The sequence below is a fragment of the Dromaius novaehollandiae genome, chromosome 18 (assembly GCF_036370855.1).
Source record: "Dromaius novaehollandiae isolate bDroNov1 chromosome 18, bDroNov1.hap1, whole genome shotgun sequence".
Taxonomy (NCBI): Eukaryota; Metazoa; Chordata; class Aves; order Casuariiformes; family Dromaiidae; genus Dromaius; species Dromaius novaehollandiae.
The window spans coordinates 9163994-9191721 of record NC_088115.1 but is presented as its reverse complement, the minus strand read 5'-3'; the positions used below and the strand labels follow the sequence as shown (position 1 = coordinate 9191721).

Genomic DNA, 27728 nt, shown 5'->3' with positions numbered 1-27728 from the left:
AAATACAGAGTTTTAAATAAGCTATTATAACAACAACATTGATGTTTCTATTAAAAACTGACAAAAAGAGCTCAACCCAAAGCCGTAAGTAAATAGTCCAGTATTTTGCAGTTTGCCTAGTCAAACATTTTTGGCTTAACAGAACATACACACAAATCAAAAGAAGAGAAAACGGACTTCTATTCCTAGTTCAACTGTTGACTGACTGAGAGGTCTCAAGGAAGCCTTTCAATTTCTGACAATCTCCCCACTGTAAAAGGGGATTATGCTTATTTACTTACCACATAGAGAACTCTGAGAATTAAAGAGCATAAGGTGCTGCAGAGAAAGAACTACAAGTGCTGAATACTGTTACTCTACAGAAAAATAAAGAAAACTGATTATTTTAAACAAGAAGTTTATTTAAACAACAAGACGCTTTACTTGAAGGGAAAACTATCTAGGATTTTTTTTTTTTTTTAAAGAGTAATTTACCCCTACTTAGACAGAGATTGCTCTACATGTAACAGCTACGTACAAAAAAGTTATAAAATTGTCCTTGGTTTTACAATGATAAAAGAAAAACATTGAAATTATCCAATCAAACAAGGTATGCAAGGTTTTTGTTTTTAAACAGTGAGAGCAAAATAACTTACTGGAATATAAAGATAAAAGTAGAAGGAGCATGCCACTAATGGAGAAAGGGGCATTTTCACAGAACCAGTTTGTTTTCCCACCCCATCTCCATTAAATGTTGATCAAAACATACCATTGGCCATTTAGTTAAAAAAAATATGCATTATGTCTGTGCACATACACCAGTTACTTTATGTACAATAGAAGGAAAAGGAAAAAAAAATCAGAGAGAGAAGAGAGAAAACTATACTGCAGTAGTCAGGATGTGGCTGAACCAAGTCTCATTTTTCTAATTGTGAATGTGTCGCCTGTGGGAGCACAGTTCTGGAGAGGAAAGTAGCAGGTTCTTTTTTTTAATTTTTATTTTTAGTAAACTCCTCCTGTTTGCTGCTGGAACACATCAATTGTATCTTCATCCTCCATTTCCAACTATAGCAGAAAAGAGAAAAAAGGCTTTCAACTCCTCTCAGATATCTACCATAGGCTGGATAGTTCTTATATTTCCTGTCTTCATCTCTACCTTTTACACAATTTAACCAGCCAGCGCCACCTCCCTCCATCATCACTTTGCACAATTAAGCTACTTCAACATAACTCAAAAGTAAAGAAATGATGTGAAGAACACCCTAGTGGGTAACTGTGGTCCTAGAATGAATTCTAGTATGCAACTTCACTGAGCATTATGTGACTCCTGTGGAAAAGGTCAGACATCACAATGTTGTAATTCTCTTGCCTACTTCGCTACTGCATCCTTTTTCTCCTATTTACTTCCACAGTTTACCTTAGAACATTGCCACAATTCCACTTTGTTGTTCAAATGTGCAAATGGCTTCAAGCTACAGCACTAAAGAAAGCAGACTATAACTAAGGCCCCTAACCCAACCAGGCAGCAAAACAGAGGATCAGCAAGCACAAAATTTAAAGGCCATTTCAGGCACGTTATATGGTCAACGATGTAACAAACTGCCAGTGATGAAGACAATACTTTATTACTACAAGTCTCTTTTTCACAGTAAGTTTTGCAATCGATACTCCTGGCATGTTAATGTTACCTGCTGTCCAAATCTGTACCAAGATTGAAAGAGTTGCTGTAACTAATGTATGTGAGCTGTATTTCTAAACAGTCTCAATTTCTGCTCCAGGATATCAAACTGGTCTATGGCATTTACTGCAGCTATAAATAACTGATCCTTAGCTTCAACCTAACACAGATGGAGAGAAAAACAGCCTGTTGTCTAATTTTTAGTACTTTTAATTAAAAATTGTGTGGATTGCTGTTGTAAGAGGCATATTCTTAGGAGCACCTGCTTAGAAAGCACAGATCTTCTATAAAACTTGTAAAAACAAAAAAGTTCCTTATTTTATGTGGAGTGTTTCTAAAAGCATACAAATCAGTGCCACTTGGAATGGTTGTTTAAATAGGATAGGATAGTATAGAAAAAAATCTCAGAGCCAGAGCATACCATTTGGTTATTAGAATGACCTTTGTTTTAACCAGATTACAGACAGACAACCCAAGCTTCCCAATATTCAGCAATTTTATGCCTGAAACACAGCTTCAAATTAGAAATAACGGAAAATGACTTCCTTATTACAACATGCAAGCTTACAAACTGAACTGCTGTTGATACCCTGGCAAATTTTTATGAAACATAAAGCCATTACTTCGGAAAAACACAGTTCTTACCTTACAAATTCTTATCTCAAGAGTCATGAATCAATAAAGCAACACTCGTACATGGTTCACCATCTGCTGACACTGTACTTCATTTTCTTATTTTGTTATTATAGTGATTCAGACTTATTACCCAAGTACAAAAGAAATCTTAGAATCCATTTCTAATAGCTCTAAACTAGTTATTAGCCCCCCAAATTATATATTTTTTTTAAAAATCAGGTTTTATTACTAGTCTATGTGATTACACAAATATTTCATATTAAACAGAAGCATCAATTCCTGCAGTAAACTTCAAGTATAGTTTTAAGATTTGCTTCTGTTTGTTTACCTGTGCAGGTGTGTCTGTTTCATTAATTGGCTGCCCATCGAACCGGAATCTGATTTGCCTCATTGACAACCCCTAGACAAAGAGAAGTAACATAAAGGGAAGTAAGTCTTGTGTAAAAATACTCACTAGTTTTCTCTTCAACTTGTCACTGGAATTGTACCATGATCACATTAAAAGCCACCATTCATAATTCATTATATAGTTTTCATATTCCCCTCATGCACTGACTATGAGGCATTTCACTACAAATCCTTGCAATCTGTTTTGTATTAAAAGTTGCAATGTGTCCAATTACTAAGAGAAGCAACAGTGCCCCCACTGACTGTAAGTTAAAATAAAAGGATTTCTAGTACACAAATCCCACCCCAAAGGCCAAAACCAACAAGATTCTTGTAATAATTTTTAATATTAAATAATTCACTTAAAACTGTACGTAACACTTTGGATGAGAAATGTCAACAAGCAGTAATATTCAGCACGTCTTTCTGATTTTCCCCCAAAGCAAACATATTATCAAACTTTTTTTTTTTCCCCTAGAAATGCAACCACCATCTATTAGTCTGGATTAACAAGCAGTAGCTAATGATAACTTTTTGAACTTAAACACATATGAATAGGAAACCAATGCTATAAGTTTTTCTATACATAGCTGAAGTGAACTTTCCAAGAAGTTAAAGGGATCTTCTAATTCCAGAAATAAACTATCAAAAGAGTACTACAGCATATCAAAAGTTTCTGTCACGCTCACTACTCATTTTGCTGACCTCTTCCATCCCCCAAAATACTACTTTTCATTCTCACTTGAGCTGACAGATTCAAAGAGATAGCTGAGGAGCAATAAACCCATGTACTAAGATAAGCTTAAAAATTCACATTAGTTTTCAAAGATACTTCATAGTACACTAAACTCTACAAAACAAGAATGAAATTTGAGGACACAACCAGGAAGAGAGCCAAAATCCTTCCATGTTTACTTTCTTGCAGTTCTATCTACTGTTTCTACAAAATATCTAAACATACAGTAAGAGTACTTGGTTTTGAAGTAAATCCAACGTATGGATGGTGCTGCTTTGGCATATCTGAATAGAAAAAGAAGTCCCCATTTATACCTAGACAAAAGCAAATGTTACACACAAAAGAAAACTTAGCATAGTAATTATTCTTTTGAGAAGTGGATTTATCAGGAGAAATGTTTTAATAAAGAATATTCTGATGAGTAAACTTTTTGCTAAGACTTCAAAGTTCACAGCAAAATGCCTTCTCCAGTGTGACTCTGATTCTGCTATGTTCACTTAGAACATCATCTTGTTTAAGAAAACCATGTGTCTCAGTGTCATGGCAGCAACACATTTTTGCACAGCAACATTTAGTTTGAGCTGCCTTCTCAGACGTTGTGTTTCTTAAAATATGTATTTCTCTTTCTGAAAGTGTTATTTTTTTGCAGGTTCTTGACAACTTTATGAGCTGAATAAATGTTAGCTAGGACCGTACTGAAAAACTGTATCTTGGTGAGATTAGCATTCACAAGAAAATTGAGTATGTTCAATTGATCATCTTTTCCCACTTACAATAATTATATTTATATGTCCTGATAATCCAAACATCCCAAGGTTTATTAACTTCCATTTTAGTTCTACTAGAGGTAATATACGATTTTCACTCTTTAAAACTGTTAAGTTCTCTACTGTATGCAGCTTCCACCTCTCTAAAATTAGATCTACAGTCCGCATCTTGCGGATTTTTAAGATAGGGTATGCCTCATTTGGAACATGAGCAAAAACCTAACTTTTAGAGACAGTCAGTACAAATGATTTCAAATAAAGTTTGAGTATTAAACACCTTTGAAACAAAATTTAAAAAGAGTCCACCTCCACAGAAATATCCTTTAGAAGTCTAATTATTTAAAACCCACATCAGAAAAAAATGCCTCCCATTTAAATGATTTTTTTTAAGTTAACACAACATTTTTTTCTAACAGAACAGAAATTTGGATGAAAAGTCTTAAAACCTTACTTTGGTTTCCATTCAAGTGACTGAAGTATAAATGGTATCTCTCTTATAACCTTTTCCAGAACTTTACAAACAATTAACCAAGCCTCAAACTCCCCAAAAGAGAGATACACCTGCACTTTATGCTTGGGAAAAGCAACATGCAGCGATTTACATAATGTAACATGAATCAATATTGGGTGGAGATAGAAAAAGTGATCCCAGTGCCTCAAACATTCGCTAATGTATGTCCAGAACACCTATACAAAACATAATCAGTAAGAGTTAATCTACCCTGTTTTTATTTGTATTGCTATACTATTGTGGGCAAAAGGCAAAGTGAAGAGGTTTTATCATTATGTGTATGAATTAGATTTCATCTTTGTTGTGAAATAGTAACCTCAGTCTAAAGGCATTTTATACCGTTCAGTAGTATCACTGAATAAACAAACAAATCAGAATTCCCCAATCTCAAACACTTTGGGCCTGTAGAGGCAGCAAATTTTAAAAGCAGACATTCATAAAAAAAATTCCTGGACAGCAGCATAGACAAAGTTTTCCTGATCAACTGCTTCAGGAGAAAGCGTTAAATAACATTATTCTTCCACAGGTATGTTCAAAACTTCTTGCAAGAGCTACCTGTAAGCTAGTAGACTGGCTGCAGTTGCCCCATGCTAGCAAAATACATTTTTTGTCCCTCAGAGGATCAATTTGACAACTAGGCCACAAGAGAAAAAAAAAAAATCATCATTACATGTACAAGTTCCTTCCCAAGCCTGCCATTAGACACCTTTAAACTCTGAAACACTCACTGATACTCTCTCACCTTAATACAATAATGTTAAGCTAATAAATCAGAAGTTCACAATCAGACCAAGAACTTACTCTGCATTATAAAAATACCTCTGATTATCATCCAACTGTCCATCCTAATTTCATACTGCAGGCTCCTATCCCATCATTTCCATACTGATATTTTTGGGGAGTAGAGCAACAGTAGCCTACCAACAGCCTAGAGCTATAAGGCAAATTTCACAAAGATAACAACTGATCACTTATTTTACCTGCTTCCTACCACAACTCTTATTGGTCTATTCTGCAGCAGACCCCAAGAACAATACGGTTCCTACAACACAATTAGTTTCTGTTAAAACTTTTGCATTTTGCATGTTTACAGTTTTAAGACTCTACTGTCTTCATCCATCTCTGTGGACATCACCTCTGCCCCAGACACCGGTTCTGCTAACGTTCATACAAGAACCATACCTGTCGTTCACAATAGGCTTTCATTAGTTTACTAAGTGGTGTATGCCTCTTAATCTTAAACTGCACCACAGACCCATCTTGCCCTGCCACCTTCAGATTAATGTGGTCATTGTTTTCAGTCTTCACTCCTTCCTGTTGAGGGGGGGGGAAAGAAAAAAAAAAAGCACGTTTTTAAGAGGTATGAAACAAGAAGTTAACATTTTACCAAAGTGCAACAGGTCATTAAAAGAAGGAAATAAAGTTATTATTGCTGTTTACTAACTTCAAACTTTGAATTAGGAAATAAAGGCCAGCGCTTTTAATTTGAAACAAAACAAGAAAACCAATAAAAACCCTAACAATATTAGTTGCCACTGTTGAGACTGATTTAACATGCAAAGTAGCAACGAACAATTACTACCCCTGTTCTACAACAAATTAAAAAAGTTATTTCTGTCAAGGGCACAAAAATATGCAACGTTATAGTTTCCTATCAACGCGATAAAATTATTTACTTTAGTTCAAACACTGGCAAGTCTCTTTCTCACTTTATCTCAGACTTGTTCATGTTAATTACAGCGCTTCTCCAGCAAAGTTTAAGATACTTTAAAGGACTATTTTTGAAAAAGTGACAAAACCCGAAGAGAAACAAGCTCTTTCAGAGAACATTTAAAAAATCCTAAATAAGACCGATACTCTCGCTTCCATGAGAAGCCACACACAGAAATTACAGGGAACCAACTTCCTCGCTCATGTTCTGATCCAGAGAGCCAAGGGAAAGGCAAAGAGAGGATTCAACACCACCCCGTTCCTCGGAAGCGCCCGCTCCGGAGGTGCCAAAAGCATTTTCTGCTGTATTTGCTTTAAAAAAAAAAAGCGGCCGAGGCCAGAGAAGCGGCGGGGCCGGCGGGGAGCGGGTCCCCGCCATGTGACAGATCCCCGCACGCCGCGGGGCCGGGCCCCGGCCCGGGCGCACCGGGGCCGCCTGAATTTGTTATTTTCTGCAGCCTACAAACTCCGTTTAAAAAGAAAAAAAAGAAAAAGGAAAAAAAAAACGCGGCAGCAGGGTGTTTGTTGGTTGCAGGTTGTAGCTGTGGTTTTGGGGTGTGTTTTTATTTTTATTTTTTTTAACTCCTGCTGTTGGAAAATTCAGCTCCGCGCTGCTCCCCTCTGCCTCCGCGAGCCCCCCGGGAGCCGCGGGGAGGGGACCGCAGCGACAGGCAGCACAAAAGGGGCCGGGAGAGATGCCCGCCCGCCCCGCCCGCGGCGGAAGGGCCCCGGCGCGCTCCTGCCAGCACCATATGGGAAGGGGCTGGCAAGTGCCCCGCGGAAAGGGTGGCTGCGAGCGGGGATGCTGCGCCTCCGCCACCGCCGGCCGCGCACGGCAGGCCGGATCCGGCCCCGCGACGAGGAGGAGGAGGAGGAGGAAGGCAACGGCAGCAACCGCCTCCGGACCTGCCTCTCCCCCTGAGGAGGGCGGGAAGGGAGCCCGGATTCGCCCCCTCTTCCCCCCTTCCCCGCCGCCCTCCCCGGGGATCCTCCGCCCGCCCCGGGAGGCCGCGGCCCCGGCCCCCTCCCCCGGCGGGGCGGGAAGGCGGCCGCGGTGCGCAGGAAAATGGCGCGCAAAGCCGGCGCGGCCGAGCCGAGGCCGTTGGCTGGCCGGGCCCGCGGCCGGGGCCTGGCCTCCCGCCGCCGCCTGAGGGGAGAAGTGAGGCGGCGGCGAGGGAGGGAGGGAGGCGGCGGGGGCGGGAGGGCGCCTGCCTCACCTTGGGCTTCTCGTCGGCCATGGCGAGTCAGCGACGTCCGGGCCACTCCGAGCGCCTCACAAAGGGGGGGAAGAAACGACCGAGCGCGGCGGAGAGGAGAGGAGAGAGAGAGAGAGGGGAAGGCAGGGGGGGAAAGGGAGCGCGCACGCACTGCCGCGGGGCCGCGCCTTGCCCCCTTGCGTGCGCGCGCCCGCCCCGTCCGCCGGGCTCTCCCCCGCCCCCCTCGGCGCGGCCCCGCCGCCCATTGGGCCCGGCGGCCGAGGGGGGGGCGGGGAGGGCGGGGGGAGGGAGCGCGCGCGCGCCCCGGCCGTTACATAACGCGGCGGCGGGAGGCGGAGCGTGCGCGCACCCCGGCGGCTCCCCGCGCTGCGTGCGCGCGCCCCGCCCGCCGGGCGCAGCGGGCCCTGCCGTGCGGCGTGTATTGTCCTCCTCAAAATGGCCGCCGGGCCGCGGCGCCCCGCGCCCCTCCCCCACGGCGCCGGGGCCCGGCCGCCGCCCTGCCACGCGCGGCGCCCCCCCCGCCCCGAGAGGGGCCCCCCGCCGCGGGCCCACCCGTGTCCCTCACGGGGCCCAGCCCGAGCCGGGCCCGGCAAGGCCCCCGCGGGACTCCAGCCCGCCGGCTTCGTGCCCCCAAAGCCCTGGGCCGAGCTCCTCCAGGCCGCCCGCGCAGGGCCCCCTCAGCGCTGCGGCCCCTTGGGCGCCGCTCGCCCACGCCTCACAGCTCCCGCCGCTCCGCTGTGGGCTCCCTGCCGCGCCCATGCCATTCCCTCACCTTCCCTCCACCGCGCGTGGCCCCCGCCGCATTTGTTACCCTCCCCTCAAAGGCCGTTGCCTCCCCGCGCGCCTAGTTTACAAACGGGATTCATACAGGTCGTGAGATTTACGGTTGCCAGCTTGCAGTCGTCAGCTGTGCGTCCTGACACTGCGGCTCTCCTCCCCGGGAACACTCAGCACGGGTTGGCCCTGAAACGCGCACACTTTCTGCAGAAGGAACCGAGACCCACCACACCTGTGCTCCCCAAAAGGGGCTGTAAAATGCATCGTGAATAGAATTAAAACAGTTGCAGTCAAGGTTTATTTTTCATATTCTTCAACAGGCTATAGACATGATGCAGCATTTCAAAAATTATCTGATAATAAAGTACATAAGTTGGAGAATATACTACTAATTCAAGCGATTCCTTCGAGCTCACTCCACTGGAGGGGGCAGGAGAGAAAATTCTGTATAACTCCAGGGACTTCAAAGCATTTCAGATCCAGTCACTGAACAGGTTCCTAAAAACTGCTTCTGAGCCTCTCTTGTATAAGCATTACCTCTGCACCATCATTTGTAACTGTTTCTCTACAGCTCATAGGTGCCAAAGAAACACCACCAAATGGACCCTTGTAAATGTTTCAGGCATGGGTTTACCAGGTGGACTATCAGGTCACATTAGCACCCCTCAGCATAGCATATATGCTCCAGATGATAACGCAGAGGTGGCCATATGGTCACGCAGGCCCTCTGTGCTTGGCATGACAAAATTCAGGCCTGCATATAATACGCCTGCATATAATACACCTCCTGCACCTTTTAGGAGTTACGAGACTGGATTTGTCCAGAATAAACTACTGAAGTAGTGAACTATCAACTCAAGAGAAACTGAACTTACTAGTGAAACACAGACTTCAGACTGTCTCACTTCCGGCACTGCAGCTGCGTGCTGCAGGTCCCCTTTCTCGGACTTTTGTCACGTTAGTTCGCATGGCAGTGTGTCCCTTCTAAGTGCTGAGACGCTAGGAGTTCTTGGTTTTAATGGAGATGTCTGGAAGTTGAAGAGTAACACCCACTGAGAACAGGAAGATGAATCTGAACATTCATCTGAGTCCACAGTGGAGAACTATAGCTGCAGCTCTACCTGAGGCATTGCAGGTGGCCCACGTAACCGAGTTGTACTTTCCTTCCACAAAACACAGGTAGTGAAATCTTCTACAGTCTCCTTGTAGGCTAGGCTCCCATAAATTGTAACATCTTTCCCTCTGCTTCTGTACTCTGAAAGATCAAATCTAATCTACAGTTTCACAGAACCTTTCAGTTTTAATATTTTACTCCTTCTCAAGAGTCCTTATGATTCCATGTCAAATATGGCTCAATCTCATCAAACACAAGATGGCCCAAACTACTTTAGAAAAAAGGTAGTGCACTATCCAGGCTGTGTCCTAACACAGGACAAGAGATTTGGCTGGAAAAATCAGACATACTGCAAGAAATTAGTCTGAACCAGGCAGGAAAGGAAACTGAGACACTGTTTCAAATTGTAACTGTGGCTCAAACCAACACTCCTTTCAGCTGCTCTTTCCACTCCTACCTGTGTAATTTTCCTTGATTTATCATCAAAAGAGTGTTCCAACCAGTGTATCCTGCCTGGTTTCTCTGCATTTAATTATGCATGTTATCATTTTTGTATTTATTAAAGCTACCAGCAGGCAAGAAGCACCTACGGCTAGAGAATACTACAGGATTCTGTGGAAATTCTCCTTGCACAGCCTGGCAGCATACCAGTCTCCTACAATCTCCCTTCACCTTTGATTTTAGCTTTCATGAGCAATGGGCAATACCATTTCTACCTCCTGAAGTCCATTATCACCACTGGGAAGCAGGACTATACAGGAGAAGAAAGAAATAAAGCATCTTTAAGCCCACTCTACTCTTCTACTTCATACACAGCTTATTTAAGCAAGACTCAAAATTTACTGGGTACGCTACAAAACAAAACAAAAGTGCCATTTCCCAAAGGATCTCAAATTCTATTTATAGAAATGATGCAACTGCTGTGAGGAAGGGCGTCACAAGACTGATGTTGCTTGATGGTCTCATTTTCCTGCGCTCTCCCCACTTCTTCCACGTCCCTTTTCAAAGACCTGTGTGCCGCAGGTCCAGGAGGATTTCTTTGGGAGTGGCTTGGAGGAGGCAGGGTGAAACTGGTCAAGGCCTGCCTGAGAGCAGCCTGAAAGAGCTGAACGCAGGAATGACGTTCAGCTGAACATACGTTAAGGCCAGCGTCACAAACAGAACAAATCTGATTCAAACGAGACATGAAAATAAGCCAGATTTTATGAAAACATATGGGATTTCAGTACCATTGCAGAAATTATACATGCTCAAAAAAAGCTAAAACCTGTTTCAGCTATACCACCATAGTCTGCCTTGCCACCAATTACACAGATTCCCAATCACAGAGCCGTTTTTCACAAACCTCATATTTGGATGGATTTTTCTTTCTACATAGCAACAGGGGAAACTCACATTATACAGGAGATCCAGTTGAGCTAACAATAAACAGAGTGATAAAAAATGCAAAGATAACAGGCTAGACAGCAGCACTCGGAGCAAGCGGCAGGGGACAAGCCACACTGTGAACTACAAAGGACCGAGTCCTGCAAGGTCCAGGCCACAGCAGAGGGGGGCAAAGGCAAAGCTCTTTGTCTCTCAGAGCTCCTCCTCTTTAAGGCACAGAGTTGAAGAGATGTGAATGGGGAAGCATCACAGGGAGAATTCCAGAGAAATTCCATCTCCAGGAAAAAAATTCCATGTGCCATTTCATAAATATTTCCATGTCCGGTTTTATTTTTGTACAGCAGATTTATAAGGAAGAAATACAATGTATCTAGATCTTGCAGAACACTTGGGCTTAATTTTCCACCTTCTTTTGAAGAAATCTGAGTAGGGTACATGGGTGTTGAACAGATACATCGCCTTTGACACAGATTTTAAAACATTAAGATTTTTCAGATATTAGCATGGCTGCAAGCAGAGAGCATGTGCTACTTCACCTCAGCAAGCGCCAGACTACAAAAGCAACTCCAGGTCATTCAAAACCGAATATTACTTAGCAATTAATTTAATGCAATAGAAAGAAAACAGTTATTTGAAGGCATAAGTAACAAAGTAGGACTAAATTTGCCTTCTCAACCTGAACTCTTAGGTCTGAGTGGCTTATTCAGGCTTTCCTCTTCATTAACACTAATTTAGCCCCTGGAAGAGAACATATATTTTGCCTGGAGCACTGCCCGTTCTGTGCCTTCATTGTTCATGATGTTGATCTTTCTCTCCCTTTCCCAAGTCACAAAACAGCTTTTAAGCCTGTTTTCCAATTTCATTCTCTTCCTCATCAGGCCTTGTTTTTTTGCTTTCTTCCCCACTCCCTCTCCCCAGTAAATGCAAGACAATTTTTTTTTTTTTGCCTTCCTTGGCTGGACTGACAGGCTGTACGCTGAAGTCTTTCTGAGCAATATGAAGTTCCATGCTGACATAGTGGTTCCCAGTTCTGCTTAACTGCATGAACTGGACAGGCAGAGGCCATTTTGACAAGGAGCAGATGAAAGGCTCCCTTCTAGATACATGCAGACCTCCAGCCAACATTAAAAGGAGGGCTGGGAGTTTAAGATTTCATGCTAAAACTCACCATTCCCAGGCTGACTTTCCCAAGAATCAACCACCTTCCTTATCAGCTCAAGGGCATTAGAGGCTGCAGACATGAAAAGACATTTTAATTTTTAGCTACTGAGTGCAGCAGACTATATGTGCCAACGGAGGTTTTACAGAAAGCAAGAGAGGACCAAAGAGCTATAGTTATGTACCAGCTTTTAGCGTCTCTGTACAGGATGGGATTCTGGAGCAGAACAGGACACTATCCCACTTCTAGATCTTCCACTTCCTGGTCATCAACTACTCTATTTCCCATGCTGATGAAGAGAAAAATAAGACCATTGAGACCAGTGGGCATGCTCTACGGCCATCGGGCAAGGTAAGCTATAGCTGGTAGAGGCTGACCACCCACTTCTCTTGCTCCTTCTCTCTGTGGATAAGGCTGTGGCTCCCCACAGAATGGTCCACAGAGATATGAGTTAAGTTTAGAAAAGGATAAAAGGGAAACAAGAAAAACACACGTGGCACAGTCACTGAACAAACACAGGGATGCTCCGTGCACTGAAGTGCCCCTAAGAAAGCCGCAGATTCTACTATCGTAGTTGATACATGGTTCATACTCAAACGAACTAAGGTGGAGACAACTGCTTAGCTTCACTACAGGAAAAACAGCAACTCCCATCCTTCTGGCAAAGATCTCATTTGGTAGGCAAGCCTCAGATTTCCAGTAAAAAGAGTTAGCCAGCTCTACAGTATTTATTTTAATCCATTAGTGGCTTTTAATTACAATGCTCGTAGAAGCAGTGGGCTCTCCTGTACGCTGGCTGATAACATAATTAGAAATTTTCTAACAGTCACCAGAAACAGATGTAGTTATAGAAGCAGCACCCTACCCTTGAAGAATGGTGACGGAGGAGCACTTAAGCTGAATTTTCAAACGTCCAGTTTTGATTTGTATCAGCGGCCATTTTAGTAACACATTGAAGGATATTTTGGATCTAGATTACGCCAGCACTAATATCCTGAAGAGTCTTCAGCATAGAGCAGTACCATTTTGCAAGGTAGTAGGTAAACTTGACTGTCTGTACAAGCAGAGATTGAAACACACACACACACACACACACATCCTCAAATTCTCCCAAAATACAGAACTCTTACCCAGAATAAAGGATGAACTTTCTTAAAACTGATGTGTCTTAGATTCTCAAGCAGGTTTCTGAAGATTTCAGTTCTTCTGCCCCATTCCTCCCTCCTCACTGACCTTAGGACACCACTTCCTGTTCTCAGCAGGATCAGTGTCACAACACACTCTTACCAAAGATAACTGCTAGCTTTACTTTTATTGGAAATGATGGATGCCATAGCCAATAAATTTAAAAAATGGCAATTTAGCAGCAGGGTGTTGCAGCATTTGTCTTACAAGGACAGTGAATGATTTAAGCTATCTTGAAAAATTAATTCTCAGTGAGCCTCTTTGGAAAGCACTAAGCTCCAGTATTAAAGGGGGTAGCTTCTTCTAGCTATGAGTTTAGCAAGGTAGTACCATTAGTCTTAAAGATTTTTCTTAAAAAGAATATCACTGAACAAGTTTGCTTCTTAGAGAAAGAGGCAGAAAGTTAGGAGTATGCAGAGTGAGGAAGGGGAGCAGAATGGAAGGAGAGAAACAGTACATGGTTAGTGATTTTCACACCAAGTTATTAAGGTATGCTCAAGTTCAGCTCCATTGGTACTTGAGCCTCCAGAGCAAGCAGGGGGTTGATCACGTCAAACTCCAGTAGTCTCAGCAGGCAAACTGTGCCCAGTCTCTAGGGGTATTAACTCCCACTGTGACCCCTGCCAGGCACAGAAGGAAAAAACTTCTTGCGACCCTGAGTAAGTGAATAAGGCACACAAGGAAGATTTCTTTCTCCACCTGCCAGCACTGCTCCCCAGCCTACTATGATCAATGTTTCGGTTTCAGCCCTTCTCTAAGCTGCAGGAACCACCTGAAGGGATAAGGCAGAGAAATCGATTAGCCACCAAAGAGCTTGCCTGAGAGCTCCTGCAGCTCTGCTCTGGAGAACGTCGCTTTCCGCAGTCTGCAGGCTCATCTATCTGCGAGTATTTGAAGTGTGTAAAGAAATAACAGAAACTGCTTATTACAAGGCAAACAGATCAATGAAGTGAATACAAAAACAATGTTGACTGATCGCTAAACCATCACGTGCCGAGAAACCTTGCATTACATCCGCATAGCACTTAAAATATCAGCCAGGAGAACAGAATAGAGCGACACGGGGTAGCTTCCTTCCCTCACCCACCTCGAAATACCGGGGGCAGGTACGAGGTTCAGGGAACCTACACACACCAGCGCGGGGGGGAGCCTCAGAAAGCCCCCGAGCTGTGCGGGAGGGCAGCTCGGCTCACCCTGGCGCGCTGCCTCCGGCGCCTTCTGCCTCTCACTACCGTGCTGGGCCAGCTGCAGTCATCTGCAGGAGCCGCGCACCCCGAGCCTGCCCCGGGCAGCAGGAGGAGCCGGGGCAGCACCGCAGCTGCCCGGGCAGCCACTGCCGCCTCGCCGCGGCGGCCCCGCCAGGAGCGCTTCCCCGGCCCGGCCGAGCACAGGCCGCGCCGCCCCCCTCACGGGGCCTTGGGAGCCCGGTCGCGCTTCCGGGGCGAGCGCCCGGCGCCTGCCCCAAACCGGCGGGGACCCGCCGCGCTCCTTCCCCCGGCCGCGGCCGCCGCCTCGCCGGGGCGGGCAGCGCTGACGGGAGGCGCCGGGGCGCGGCGAGGCGCGGCGCCGCGGCGGGCGGGCGCAGGCAGCGGCGCGGGCAGCCGCGGCGGGGCCCTGCGCGCCGGGCGGGAGCCGAGCGCGGCCGCAGCCATGGAGGAGCTGGACGCGGAGCCGCCGCTGATGGTGCGGGCGGGCGCGGGGCCGGGGCCGGGGCCGGGGCCGGGAGGGAGGCGCGGGGCGGCGCGGCCGCGGGCGCCTCTCAGGGAGCCGCTGTGCCCTCGCAGGTGGTGCCGGGCGTGGACTCCGCCGCCAGGCAGCTCTGCTTCGAATGGGGCCCCGCCGAGATGCTGGTGTGCGAGACGCTCTTCGGCGGCAGAGGTGGGTGCCGGCGCGCGGCCGTTGGGCGACCGTTGGGCGACCGTTGGGCGGGGTCGGCCCTTCCCTGCCCAGGGCAGTGCGGGCGCCCGGCCGGCCGCGGCCCCCCGGCTCCGACGCGGTTCCTTGCAGGAGCTGGGGAAGGGCGGCCGAGCTCTTCGTGCGTCTTCGTCGTCCGCAAGGACCAGGACATATACGTACAGACCCTGCGCAAGCTCTTCAACGAGTCGCACGGGATCTTCATCGGCCTCCAGAGGAGCGAGGAGGAATTTGCTGGGAAATCGAGGAAAACACAGTGAGTGGTGACGAAGTTCTGAAAACAAAAGTTGTCACTGCTCTTTCGTTTGCCTCCAGTGAGGCAGACAGTGACTGTAAACCAGCAGCTCTATACTTAGAGCTACTGGTAACCAGCGATAGTGCAGTATAAATGACTGTTTAGGGATAATTTTTTAAAGCATGGCCTCGAGCCTCTGCCGAGCAAGCCCTTCACCTGTGGATAGCGTGTGTATAACCAGCGCGTTCAGCCACACTGACTTCCACCAGATTTGCCCAAGCACAGGGAGAATCTACCAATGCAAAAACACTTGCAAGGCTTTAGTAGACAACAGCTGTAGACCTAAAACTCGAACAGCTCTTCCTAAACATGGTCTTTTTATGCTTGGCAGGTTGGTTCAAGTGAGTAAAAACTACCGCTCAGTCATAAGAGCCTGTATGGAGGACATGCACCAGGCAGCCGGTAAGTTTGCTCATTTGTTTTCCTGCTGCGATAAAAAGACATTCTATTTGTAATTACAAAAATAACATTGCAACTGTAAGTTGCTACTACTTTAAAATAGTGTGCATGGATTTCAGTAATTATCAAGACTCCATTTCCATCCCCGAGATTTCTAAGTTGATTTATAAATCTGGTCTGAGATTTTTTTGCACTATGTTTTAACTGATTTGGGAGGATTTGCTTTCTTTTTATTTCTGTGGTTGCAGTTTTATGGGAAACAGGCCAAATCAGCAGCTCGCTGCCAAAAAAGTGAGAGATTTTACTCATCCCTTCCATCCTTGCCCTGTAGACATACCACATTTGTTTAAAAAAAAAAAAAAAAGATGTAAAAGGTTACCTTCATCATGTATGTGCTCATCCAAGTCTGATTGGTGAGTGACCAGGACTGTTTATTAGCAAAGGGTTGTGAAAGAAGGTAAGTATGTTGGGTTTTGACCTTCTTTATTTTTCCCTCAGTTTCAGCTCGGGACCCTGCCCTGCACAGCCAGTATAGCACTCAGGTAATCTGCAGTCGTGTCTGCATCGTTGCAACTGAACACGAACCATAGGCTAGCAAATTTGTCAAGGCCAACACTGTGTCAGTAACATGTTTTAGTTGTAACTCTGGCTTAGTGTATTGAATACAGTGCACGATCAAGAATAAATGCATATAAACAGTTAGCGCCTGTATTTCTAAAACAGTAAAAAGATGTCCAACATCTGGAAGCACTGCCGTTTCTTAAATATATATTCAGTTTTACGTGTGTGATGTTTTCTTGTCATCTAAAAAATCCAGCCGTGGGCCAGTGCTCACCTGGCTGAGACTTCTCAGATGCTCAAGTTCCTCAGCTACATTTGAACTTCGTAGTAAGCTCTAGAAGTCACAGTGAGCTTTCAGATACTAGGACAATGTTATCAGAAGAACAGTGTTCACAGAAGTATTGTCCTGTCAGTAGCACTGATGTTGTTTAACTGGCCTTTCTTTTCAGTCTTAAATGCAGATGCAAATTACTTTTATAAAACAAAAAAAATGCTGTTTATAATGTTGAATCTTAAGAGTGCAAAGAGGCTGAAAACAACAGTTCCTGTACTATTTTTATCTCTCACTAATGACAGATTATTATTGCATTTGAATACACAAACAGCTGTAATATTTTCTAAGGTGAATGTGTATAGAGAAATTGTGGCCTGCTTCTGTCTTTTAATTTAGATCTCCAAAATGTCAGTAGGGTGTTTCTCTTGTCTATAAGAACCAAGCTTAACTGAGCAATCGCTATGGGCAGTAGCTGCCTTTGTGCAGTTAAAAAAAAAAAATCATTGTAATAGTTCCTAAATCTGAAATGTGTCCCTGCTTTTTTCAGGTTTCTATTCTTTCTGCGATGGAGCTGATCTGGAACTTGTGTGAGATTCTGTTTGTTGAAGCAGCTGTAGGTGAGCAGTGAACTATCCTGATGTTAACATTGAAGGGCTTTTTGTTTGCATATTCATTTGTTTAAAAAGTATATAGCATCCATTGTGCCATGTCTTAATAACTTTTTGGAAATATTATTGACAAGTATCAATAAGCCCTTTAATACCTCTTCTGCTTTGACAAATTGTCTTCTATATCTTGAATGATGTCAAACAGATTTGCCTTCTACTTTTCTCCCTTATACATAATACACTATGAACTGGCTTTTTTGCAGAAAGATAATGGAGCACAGTGATATCAACATTTGTTGTAAATTTATTTGACTTTTAAGCATAAAAACATTTTTAAGTATCAACTGTTTAAGATGATGCCAAGTAACATTTACACATTCTCTGGTCCAACTCCTTTACCTTTAGGATGCTGTCGTTGAATTCAGTTTGCTTATACCAGCATTTTAAAGAAGGAAATGATCAGAGCAGGCAAACAAACATGCTATCTGTTCAGTCCCAGAATTCAGAAGAGAGGTTCACAAATGTAGATTATTAATTTGAAGAAAAGTTAATTACCTAGTGCCAGATTACCTAGTGCCTCATATCCAGTTAATAATGAAGGATGGTAAATGAAATGAAGAAAAACACTGTATGCTTCTTTTGGCATTCCAAGATCTATGATCTGAGTCACTCAACTATGTCCTGAAGTTGGGGTTTCTTAGATAAGTGTCCTTCTACATCATGGAGGAAGCTATTACAGACTGAGTTTTCCTCTTCTGTCTAAAATTTCCCACATGTTATTTTCTCAGCCATCTGATGCTTCCATGGCCTGACTACTTAAGGATCTCTGTCCCTTTGTAATATGAGTATGGCAGATAGAAATCTGATTAGTAAGTCTCATCTAATGGTTGTCAAACCATTAAGGTTGGAATTGTATAAAATAACAAGCAACATAATTGGGAAGTAACAGAATGATATCTTCTCTGCATAAAGCTGGTCCCCTCCTGCTTCGCCTCCTTGACTGGGTTCGACTTCATGTCTGTGATGTGGACAACATGGTTCGTGAAGTTCTGAGCAGTGAAAATCCATCAAAACATGAGCTCTTTTGGAATGTGGTGAGTATGGTCATCTATAAACTTCTTATATGAAGAGAATTCATCTTTTTCTTTTTTGCCTTCCTCCTCCCCACTCGACAGTGATCCCACATCTCAAACTGATATGTAGGATACTGCTACTATCTGCATATATAATTTTAAGATGAAACCATTGTGAAGATCATGCTGCCCTTCATTTCTAACGTGATCATTTCATTTGAGATCCACAGAGGTCAAGACTTGTATTTGAATTAACAGAGCCTAAAGTTTAAGCATTTAAACTCCACTTAACTCGAATAAATCACAAGTTAAAATTCCCCGCTGGTGCTCCACCTGGGTATTTTGTAGCTTGCACAGTGCAGTGCTCACGCACGGGTGGTTTTTGCAGGTGGATATCTTTGTGCTGCAAGGCCGAATGGATGAAGCACGGCACTTACTCTCTAAGGAAGCCAGTGCCAATCCCACATCAGTGAACATGTGCAGAATTTTGGATGACTTGATGAAGAAGATGCCTGTGCCCAGCGTATGTACAAAGCAGCTTTTCATGCAATTCTGTAGGGATGACACTGTTAGACCAGTCTGTTTCATCTCCACAGTGGCTCCTGTAACATCACAGCATATTGATGCTTAAAGTATCTCAGTCATTACCCCTTTCAGTAGTAATATTTGCGTTCTTGAATTGCCCAGAAGACCCAACTACACAGAAAAGAACTGTTAGGTGAAAAACCAGCATAGCCAGAAAGATCATTTTTGCAGCAGGATACATTGTCCATTTGTCTGAAACAGTTCCTGTTGAAAACTTTTTCACAGTATTGCAGGGAATATTCTTTGAAGACTTTACCAACAGCGTTTCTCTGTTGCAGTGATCTCCTTGAGGAGGAAAAATTGCAGCTGCGTCACTGTAGTTGTTTTGGGGGTTCCTGTACAGTCTGTCACTTTGCCTTATTTAGATGGGTAAAGGAAAACATTTCAAATGCAACTGGAGAACTACATGAAAAATTCTGGTGGCAGCCCAGTGTTTAGCTTTTTAGCATGAACGGCTGCGTGAATTGAGCCCAAATGCTCACTGCGATTTGACTTGACATTTCCTTTATCTTACGTGCATACATCTTGTGTTCAGCTTGGCAACACCCAGACACTGACCGAGATGGAGCTGAAATGGCAGCACTGGCATGAAGAATGTCAGCGGTATCTACAGGATGGAACTTTTGCTTCCAATTCCCACATGGAATCCATCTGCAAGGTGCGTTTTGGATGACGGGGAAAGAGACTCTAGACAAGTACAGAGTTCATCCTTTTGTACTTCAGGAGTCATAAGTAACTTTGATATGCTAGACAATCTGCTCATTAAATCAGAAGATTTCAGGCCAAGGCTTCTGTACTGTGTTCTTGGCTTTTCCACAGACTTTGCAACCCTGGCAGATTATTTGCTCTTCCTGTCCCAGACCATAATGCTGGTTACGGAATTGAGCTCTGAGAAGAAGTTCTGTCCTTTGCTGTTTAATTTTGATTACGTTATGAACTTTACAAAATGGGAGTAATGTCCCTGAAGAACTAAGATGCAGCTACTTACGTTGCCGTATTTGCAGAGTTACTCTCATGCTTTTCTCTCGTTAGATCCTGCTGGGCGATGAGAATGCCATACTGGAGAAAAAGGAACTCATGACGACCTGGTACCACTTTCTGGTTACCCGACTCCTGTACTCCCATCCAACTGTGAAGCCAATGGAACTGCGTTTCTATGCACAGGCATGAAATAGAACTATTTTTGTATTCTCCACAGTTTAACGCACAAGGGCTACTCTATTTAAAACAGAACAGCTTTGGGAGGATTGACATCTTTCAGTAACTATATACCCTTGAAATTTTTCCTAGAATTTGGAAGTGGACTGGGACTGATACTACGGGCAGATTGTTGAGGACTGAGTCTCTTGAGTGTCTAATGTTACCAGTCTTGTTTCTGCAAATTGTTTTCCCAGCCTCCTTACACTACAATATTGTATCTTTTCTGTTAATTTGTTTCCATCTCTAAGGCATATTCTTTCCCACAAAATAACCTAAATGAGACTATTACATCCAAACAAATGTCTTCCTTTATATTGTGTCTCACTTTTTTCATTTATCATGTCTTGTTATCTTACTCCACAGTCTAGTATGGACCTGTTCCTGGGTGGAGAAAGCAGCCCTGAGCCTCTAGACACCATTTTAATGGCAGCCTTTGAATTTGAGATGCATCAAGTGATCAAGGAATGCAGGTTGGGTTTTGAAGTTTTTGAGTCCCTAGTTTTATGGTATTTCTTCTCTGTGACTTCACTCCAGAAGTCACTGGGATCCCAGTGTATTTGGGGTAGAGAGTATGGGTACAGACTACTGAGATATCCTTTTAAAGGACTCAACAAGAACATGTGAAGCAGGCAGCAATTAAAAGTATTCTATTAGGTCTGGGACATTGCAGCCAGACTTTATACAGTAATATAGCTTCTGTGACAGTTTAAAAAAAAAAAAAAAAAAAAAAAAAAACCTGTGGAAAACCTGACATATTCCTTGGCAGTTGTAGGCTTAGCTTTTTCTTTCTTTTGCTTGCTTCAAATTTAGCATTGCCCTGAGCAACTGGTGGTTTGTGGCTCATCTGACTGACCTACTGGATCACTGCAAACTCCTGCAGTCTCACAATCTCTAGTAAGTGTTTATTTGCACTCATTATTCAGACACACAGAAACAAGAATAATCAAAACAGCATGTGTATTTTGGTTGAAAGAGGGCATGTTGGGCATTTGCAGAAGATGGAAAATGAAGGTGCTGCATGTGCCCAAGAAGTTACAAGCAGCCCAGATGCTCTGAGGAGCAGAAGCAGTTGCTGACCTGATGAATTTGACATGCTATTTCAACAGCGCCTCAGTGCAAAGTTTTTTTTTTTTTTTAATATATAATTTCAGCTGAAATGTAATCAAGGGCCTCAATGTTTGTGATTATGGGTATGGTGAGAACCTTATCTAAAAAGAATTTTCATACTCATGTTTTTTAAAAATTTGAGCAATTGAATGCTGCTATCTGAATTCTCTTGAAGTTTAAGTTGCTTAAAGCACTGACTGCTTCTTGTAAATTATATTTGCTAAGTGCTGCAAATAATTGGCAGGCCTTCCCAAGGAGAAAGCTGCCGTACATGCTTAGGCCTGAGGTATGAAGCTTATTAAGATAGCCCATGAGAAAATATGCTATATAGATTAAAAGTATTTTTGAAATAATTCAGCAGGTGCAAATAATAATCCCTGTGGTTTTTGGTTTTTGTTTTTTTCAGTTTTGGTTCAAATATGCGTGAATTCCTTCTACTAGAGTATGCCTCAGGACTCTTCTCCCATTACAGGTAGCAACTCTCCTCTGCTTAGAGGCTAGACTAACATCAAGGCAACCAAAGCAAATAACTTCATGTTAATAAAGTAAAAAGGCAAAACTTAGTGAAGTGGCTGTTAGGATTTCAGCAAAGGTATCCGTAAGGGATTGTACAACGCTACTGCATTTTCTTTCCTGAACTAAAGACAAAAACTATCTATAAAAACCCATCAAGCATATTGACTAGGATAGCTTTTTCAGTACAGAGCAAGTTGCACCAAAGCACTTGTGAGATGCAGGCATTCCTGAGTTGTTAAAATAGGCAACTGATATTTCATACAAACTAAAAGCCATTTTAGATCTGAATGCTAAGTTAATCAGAGCTAACTCTTATTAATCCAGACTCACGTTTTCCTTGTGACTTTAATGTTGTGTTTATTTAAGACGTGCATGATTGGAACGCTTGACTTTTCTTCTCCTCTCTCTCAGCCTGTGGCAGCTGGGGGTAGATTACTTTGACCACTGTCCAGAATATGGCAGGGTTTATTTGGAGCTGCATATTGAGCGGATACCCCTTAACACAGAACAAAAGGCCCTCAAAGTGCTGAGGATCTGCGAGCAGAGACAGATGCATGAACAAGGTGATTGTTTCTTGAATCTCTTCGTTTATAGTGATAACACTGGCACTACTGAAACTGATTCTTGCTTTCCCTCTTGTCCTGTGGCTTTCGCCTAAGTTCGTAGCATCTGTAAAATCATGGCCATGAAAGCACTGCGGAACAATCGCTTGGGCTCTGCCCTGTCTTGGAGCATCAGAGCTAAGGATGCAGCTTTTGCTACGCTAATATCAGACAGGTGAGTTTGAGTCAAGCTCTCAGATGCTGCTGCTACAGTAGGATTGTAGGAACGGGGAGAAGGTGGCCATCCTGAAAAGGTCCTGCAGGCAGACTGAGACTGTCTCTCCCTCAGACCAAGCACATGCTTCTGGAGTAGAAAATAACATTGTTTGGTACTTTCATCTGCAATATCTTAACTATTTCTTTTCTACCCCTTTTTCACTCTGTCAGATGCAGAGATTAAACAAGTTGACTTTATCTAACAATCCAGTCCTCTTAAGCCTTGCTGTGATAAACATTTCTTTTGGCAATAGCTCTACCTTATGCACTACCCTTTCACTCGCTCCAGTACAGCTGTGTGATGGACCGCACTGTGAACTAGGGAACTAACTTGGCTGAAGGATAATCCCTTTTCATGTTTTATTCAGCAGATCATTTTTAACCAGTCCAGTTCACCATACAGTCTCCAAACAAGTCTGTGGGAGCTGTTGAAGCCAACATGTCTGCAAAAAAAGTGTTAAACCACAATTACAACATGTGTAACAGAGTAAAGTTTCATTGAGTCCCTGGTTTTGAATAAACTTGTCACAATATTTGACCTTGAAGGGATGGGAAGGTTGTTATCAAATAGAAGATGATGCTAATGCTTAGCTTAGACCTAGATAAAAAGATACGGGCTTTTTCCAGACTCTCTTTAGGCTTTTTAATCTCTAACAACCCATGTCATGTATTTTTTGCTAATTGGAAATAGGCAGGTATCAATCTGTTTGCATAGTTAGAGTATAATTTTGAAATTACACTCTGGATAGAAGGCCAGGTAATACACAATCTTCAGTAGTGAAAAGGGAATAATGAGAAATTGCTGTTTTGGGTTTTTTTTTTTTCTCTGAGGGAGTAAGAGCCATTATATTTCCTTCAACAGAAGGTGAAAGAAACCATCACAGGAAGCAGACGCTGAAAAAGGCAGCATAATGAAGGCTCTGACAGGACAGACAAAAAGCTTTTAGGGCTTTATTTGCTCCTGCTGCTTATCAACTCTTTTACACAGCAGAAAAACAGAGCTTTTGTTATGATGTGGGAGTGTTATTTGTGCATCCCCCAGCCTCAGCTTCCTGTGCTCCTTCTTTCACTTTTTCCTTTAAAGAAAAACATCTCAAATACCACAAAATCTAGAAGAGTAAATAAACTATCTATCTGTTGGACATGCGTTACACCAGCTTATTGGCCACTCCCAGGAAATGTTTTGATGTCTTCTGAAGCCCTCAGAGGTGGTTGATTAAAATGGAACTGAAATTTTCTGAGAAAGGATTGAGAGATAAAAAAAAAAAAAAAAAAGAATGTGGAAGATACTCTCCCCTCTAAGCTTTTACTGTGTTTTACTTTCTCCTTAGATTCCTCAAGGATTATTGTGAAAAGGGATGCTTCTCTGACTTAGACCTCATTGATAATTTGGGACCATCCATGCTTCTCAGTGACCGTCTGACATTTCTTGGTGAGGCTTGTCTAGTTTTCATTCTGTTCTGTTATTTAGAATGTTGCTAACTCTAAACAATTATTTGGACTTGTCTCTTCTTTCATCTGGCTACATCCTGTTACAGGTGATGAGGGTAAAGCAAAGGACTGAAAGTGAGCTGGTGTGCAGCCTGCTTGCTATCCAGACTGCATTTCCAATTGCACTCACAGTAGGCACCTGTTCTGTGCTTCTTTGAGCAAGACAATTCTGAATTCTGACGTTCACATGCTTTCTCTTTCTTAGTCTTTTTCTAGTCTGTATCACTGCCTAGTGATACTTTCTTTGAAACTTTAGTGAACACAATCTGGAAGACTTTGGGGGGGGTCATCCTTAAGTAGACTACTAGTTTAAGTCATTTTGACAATTTGGTAATTTTACTATCTTCATAAAGCTCTCCAGAGTGTCTCTATAGTTATTCTAGGTTCAGTGTGCCAATTTCAAGCTCAAACAAAAGATCTCTCCTACCCTTTCACTATAGCAGTTGTGCTATGTAACAGTGGAAGGCCTCCATCTAGTTTCCTTTACATACCACAGCTTCCTTCTCCTGGCTGGCACAAGTGTAGGCTGTGGTAACTTGCCCATCTCTCTGCAACTGCTCCATAGCCTTTGATGATTAATGGACCAGGACAGGAAACAGAGCTGAAGTGCACCTTTCCCTGGAGCCACAGCAGTTAGCAAGCCCAAATACTTGGCCCAAAATCTAATGAGAATACAGAATAGCTGTTGGCAATTGGACTGAATCCCTTCTGGCTGACAACAGCTTCACAGTGAAGGTAATCCTAAAGACTGATATGTTCCCATCTGGTCCAGGCTTGCAAAACTGGAACTGTATTTCCTTCATTTAAACCTTATCCTAAATTAAGCCTGTAACTTTTGGAAATTGATATTCCCTCATAACTCAGTATGGGCAATGCCACCCAGCAACTCTTGCATGAGCCCCCCAGAGTTGTAGTTCAATTGTGAAACTATGGTTATTTAAAAGTGACCTCCCTTCCTGCTTTTTAGAATAATTCCTGGAAGGCCTGAAAATACTTCTCATTTTTTTTCTTTGGAGGTTTTAGAAACATCAGGTATGCTTTTGCTGGACATCTTGCAGATGTCTCTATCTTGAGCTCAAGCATTAATCAAAGGGGAATCTGAATGGGAATAGTTACTTCCAGCTATGGTGACAGTTCAGTGGATATAAACAAAACCACAGACTAAAACCCACTTTCATCCTCAGCCAGTTCTCATGTACTGGATATTGATCTTACTGATTCGTAGAGAAAGCAGAATTTTCCATATTAACAAAGATCTCAGTTTCCATATAAACAATCAGGAAGACTATGAAGCCTTTCAGGCCTCATGATATTCTGAAGTATCAAAAAGAACATTCATCCCCTCTCATCTCCCCTCCCATTTCTGGTGTTTTGCAGACACCAGCAGTCTCTCTAAGCCACTCATGCGGTCGCTCACCCTGGAAACACTCAGCACCACACTGAGAAACCGGAGACAGTATCAGTTAGCTGACAGGCTGCTTCAAGCAGTAAACTTTACCAAGAACAATAGCAGGCTTTCTGCTGCCTTTTCAGCCAGCCTCTCTTTTAACCTTTCTTGATGCACAAGATTCCAGTTTTCCCATTCACCCAGGCTCAGCTGCTTTGAAGGTTCATTTCAATTGAGGGTAATTCTGCTAAAGGCTTCATGTGAGCAAACTGACCTCAAAACATCCTGTAACCTAGGCTTGTGCTGTTCTGACAGACACTAATGCATTTTTTAACCCTTCACCATCACCCCGTGCATAGGGAAGTACCGAGAATTCCACCGGCTGTATGGTGAGAAGAGGTTCTCTGAAGCTGCCAAGCTGCTTCTGATGTTGATGACTGCCCATATTGCTCCTTGCTCCTTCTGGATGACCCTGCTGACAGATGCCCTTCCCCTGCTGGAGCAGAAAGAGGTGAGCATGCTGGTCAACTGTGACAAAGACCACCAACACCCTTTCTTTCCTTCCCGACAAGGTTTCTCAAAGTAGTGACCCCTTTCTCATTCCCCCCCCACCCCCCAAGCTAGGACATGCACTTCCCAGTGTGAGGGAACTGTTTGAGAGTTCAAGAATTGCATAGTTTTCCAAATGTCATATCAGTGGGAGCACAAAGGACCCCATGTACTATTATGAGATACCAATCTGAATCCAGGATGGGATAATCAACTATTAATTCAGTGCCCTCCTTTCAGAAAATAGCGGTAGAATACATGCATACTGATGATTTAAGTATGCTGCATCCAGTTCCTTCTGGTACTTAGCTTGGAGATTGTTCTAGTGTGCTGCCTTCTGCTAAGCTGAACTTTTTTTTTTTTTTTTTTTTTTAAATCCATCAAGAAAATAGCAGTTTAGTAATTATAAACCCATGACTGGATAAAGCCCAGAGAAACCTGCTCTGACCTCATAGCTGACCCTGCTTTGTGCAGGAGCTTGGACCTCCTGAGGTCCCTTTCAACCTGAATTACCCTATGATCCTACCATCAGAATGGATCTATGGCAGTGTGAAAGCATTCTCCTCCTCTCAGTTGAGTTATCTTCTCAGACCATGTGATGTCCTTAAACTCAATCATTTCAGTAAATATTTTAATTTCCACAGGTCATATTTTCAGCAGAGCAGACTTATGAATTGATGCGATGTCTGGAAGACTTGACAGCAGGGAAGTCAGATAAGCAGAAATTCCAGGTACTACCTCTTTCAAGGCCAGCTAGATAGTGAATCAGTGGGGCTCTCTGGGGGTCAGGGAAAGCAAGCCTGAACTTTGTATTCCTGCACTGAGGCAGAAAAAATAGAGAGCATGAGGTACTGAGGCTGTTATTTTTAAAAGCTGGCCAAATGAGGCATCATCATAAGGTACTAAAGTATCCACAAAAGCAGTACAAGACTACTACTGCTCTTCACTGTTCTGCTGCTTTGCATTGTACTATGATGCTTTTCCAAGATAAATAATTGCATAATTACATGAGCAACAAAAAGCTGAGATGCTGCCACCTAACAGCGCAAGCTGTGAAATGTTCCAGGCACAGAACAAACAGGGAGCCATTTGCTACACATGCAAACCTCTGCAGCTCCTAGAAAAAGAAAAGGCTTGGTAGATCTGTCTTGTATTGATTAAAGCGTAGGAAACATTTTACCCTCTTCAGGAGGTCCCAGAGAGAAACAGAACTTAGAGTCGTTACTGTGTGCAATAGTCTACCTCAAACTCTGCTTACTTTTAGGATGATGACGTTGAGACTATGAAAGTGGAAATGCTGAGACTTGCTCTTGCACGAAATCTTGCACGAGTCATCGTCAAAGAAGGCACATTAGAAGGATCTTGAAGAGAGCAATATGTTATTTTACTCTTCCTCTGTGACTCATTGTACATAAACCTGACTGCTTTTCTAAGAATAAATGTCTTGTTTTGCATATTGCTTGGTGATTTGTTCTTGTCTTCTGTAAATATAATTTAGAAAAACTTAAGTGTAACTTTTAAAAACAAGCTACCTCAAAACATTAAGGTTGCTTGTTCAATGTTGGACTTGCAACCTCCCCCTTGTAAAGCAAGTCGCAGTAGCAATGGCAATATAACTTTTGCTTTTTCAGTTGCATTGCCTCTAGTATCCAGAACTGAATTTGTGCCTACCTTTTAAATCACCGGGGTTTTAGAAAACAGCAGCTTCT

At 43.3% G+C, this 27728-nt stretch overlaps 2 protein-coding genes and 2 long non-coding RNA genes across 6 annotated transcripts; 1 reads left to right on the top strand and 3 right to left on the bottom strand.

Annotated features, from left to right (window-relative positions):
• Positions 1–380: 380 nt before the first annotated feature.
• SUMO2 (small ubiquitin like modifier 2) lies at positions 381–7833 on the bottom strand. Its single transcript, XM_026099001.2, has 4 exons — positions 7622–7833; positions 5877–6008; positions 2622–2693; positions 381–1044 (listed from the first exon to the last, which is right to left on the bottom strand). The coding sequence occupies exons 1-4, from the start codon at positions 7640–7642 to the stop codon at positions 982–984; spliced, it is 288 nt and encodes a 95-aa protein (XP_025954786.1). The 5' UTR covers positions 7643–7833; the 3' UTR covers positions 381–981.
• Positions 7834–8668: 835 nt separating this feature from the next.
• LOC112982628 (uncharacterized) lies at positions 8669–14699 on the bottom strand. Of its 2 annotated transcripts, none has more exons than XR_003259017.2 (2): positions 14330–14699; positions 8669–14014 (listed from the first exon to the last, which is right to left on the bottom strand). It is a non-coding gene; the product is annotated as an uncharacterized LOC112982628 (long non-coding RNA). The 2 variants fall into 2 exon arrangements; XR_010392150.1 differs by having other exon boundaries at positions 14436–14699.
• Positions 14700–14793: 94 nt separating this feature from the next.
• On the top strand, positions 14794–27478 carry NUP85 (nucleoporin 85). 2 transcript variants are annotated; one of them, XM_064522606.1, is made up of 19 exons: positions 14795–14925; positions 15027–15120; positions 15250–15412; positions 15783–15853; positions 16349–16392; positions 17233–17302; positions 18266–18387; positions 18755–18889; positions 19487–19609; positions 19984–20115; positions 20515–20621; positions 20962–21045; positions 21665–21730; positions 22186–22337; positions 22434–22551; positions 23924–24024; positions 25830–25981; positions 26664–26750; positions 27284–27478. In XM_064522606.1, the coding sequence occupies exons 1-19, from the start codon at positions 14893–14895 to the stop codon at positions 27383–27385; spliced, it is 1956 nt and encodes a 651-aa protein (XP_064378676.1). In that variant the 5' UTR covers positions 14795–14892; the 3' UTR covers positions 27386–27478. The 2 variants fall into 2 exon arrangements, with proteins under 2 accessions (XP_064378675.1, XP_064378676.1); XM_064522605.1 differs by having other exon boundaries at positions 14794–14925; positions 15027–15412.
• LOC112982456 (uncharacterized) lies at positions 17580–25966 on the bottom strand. Its single transcript, XR_003258985.2, has 2 exons — positions 25838–25966; positions 17580–23035 (listed from the first exon to the last, which is right to left on the bottom strand). It is a non-coding gene; the product is annotated as an uncharacterized LOC112982456 (long non-coding RNA).
• Positions 27479–27728: the final 250 nt, after the last annotated feature.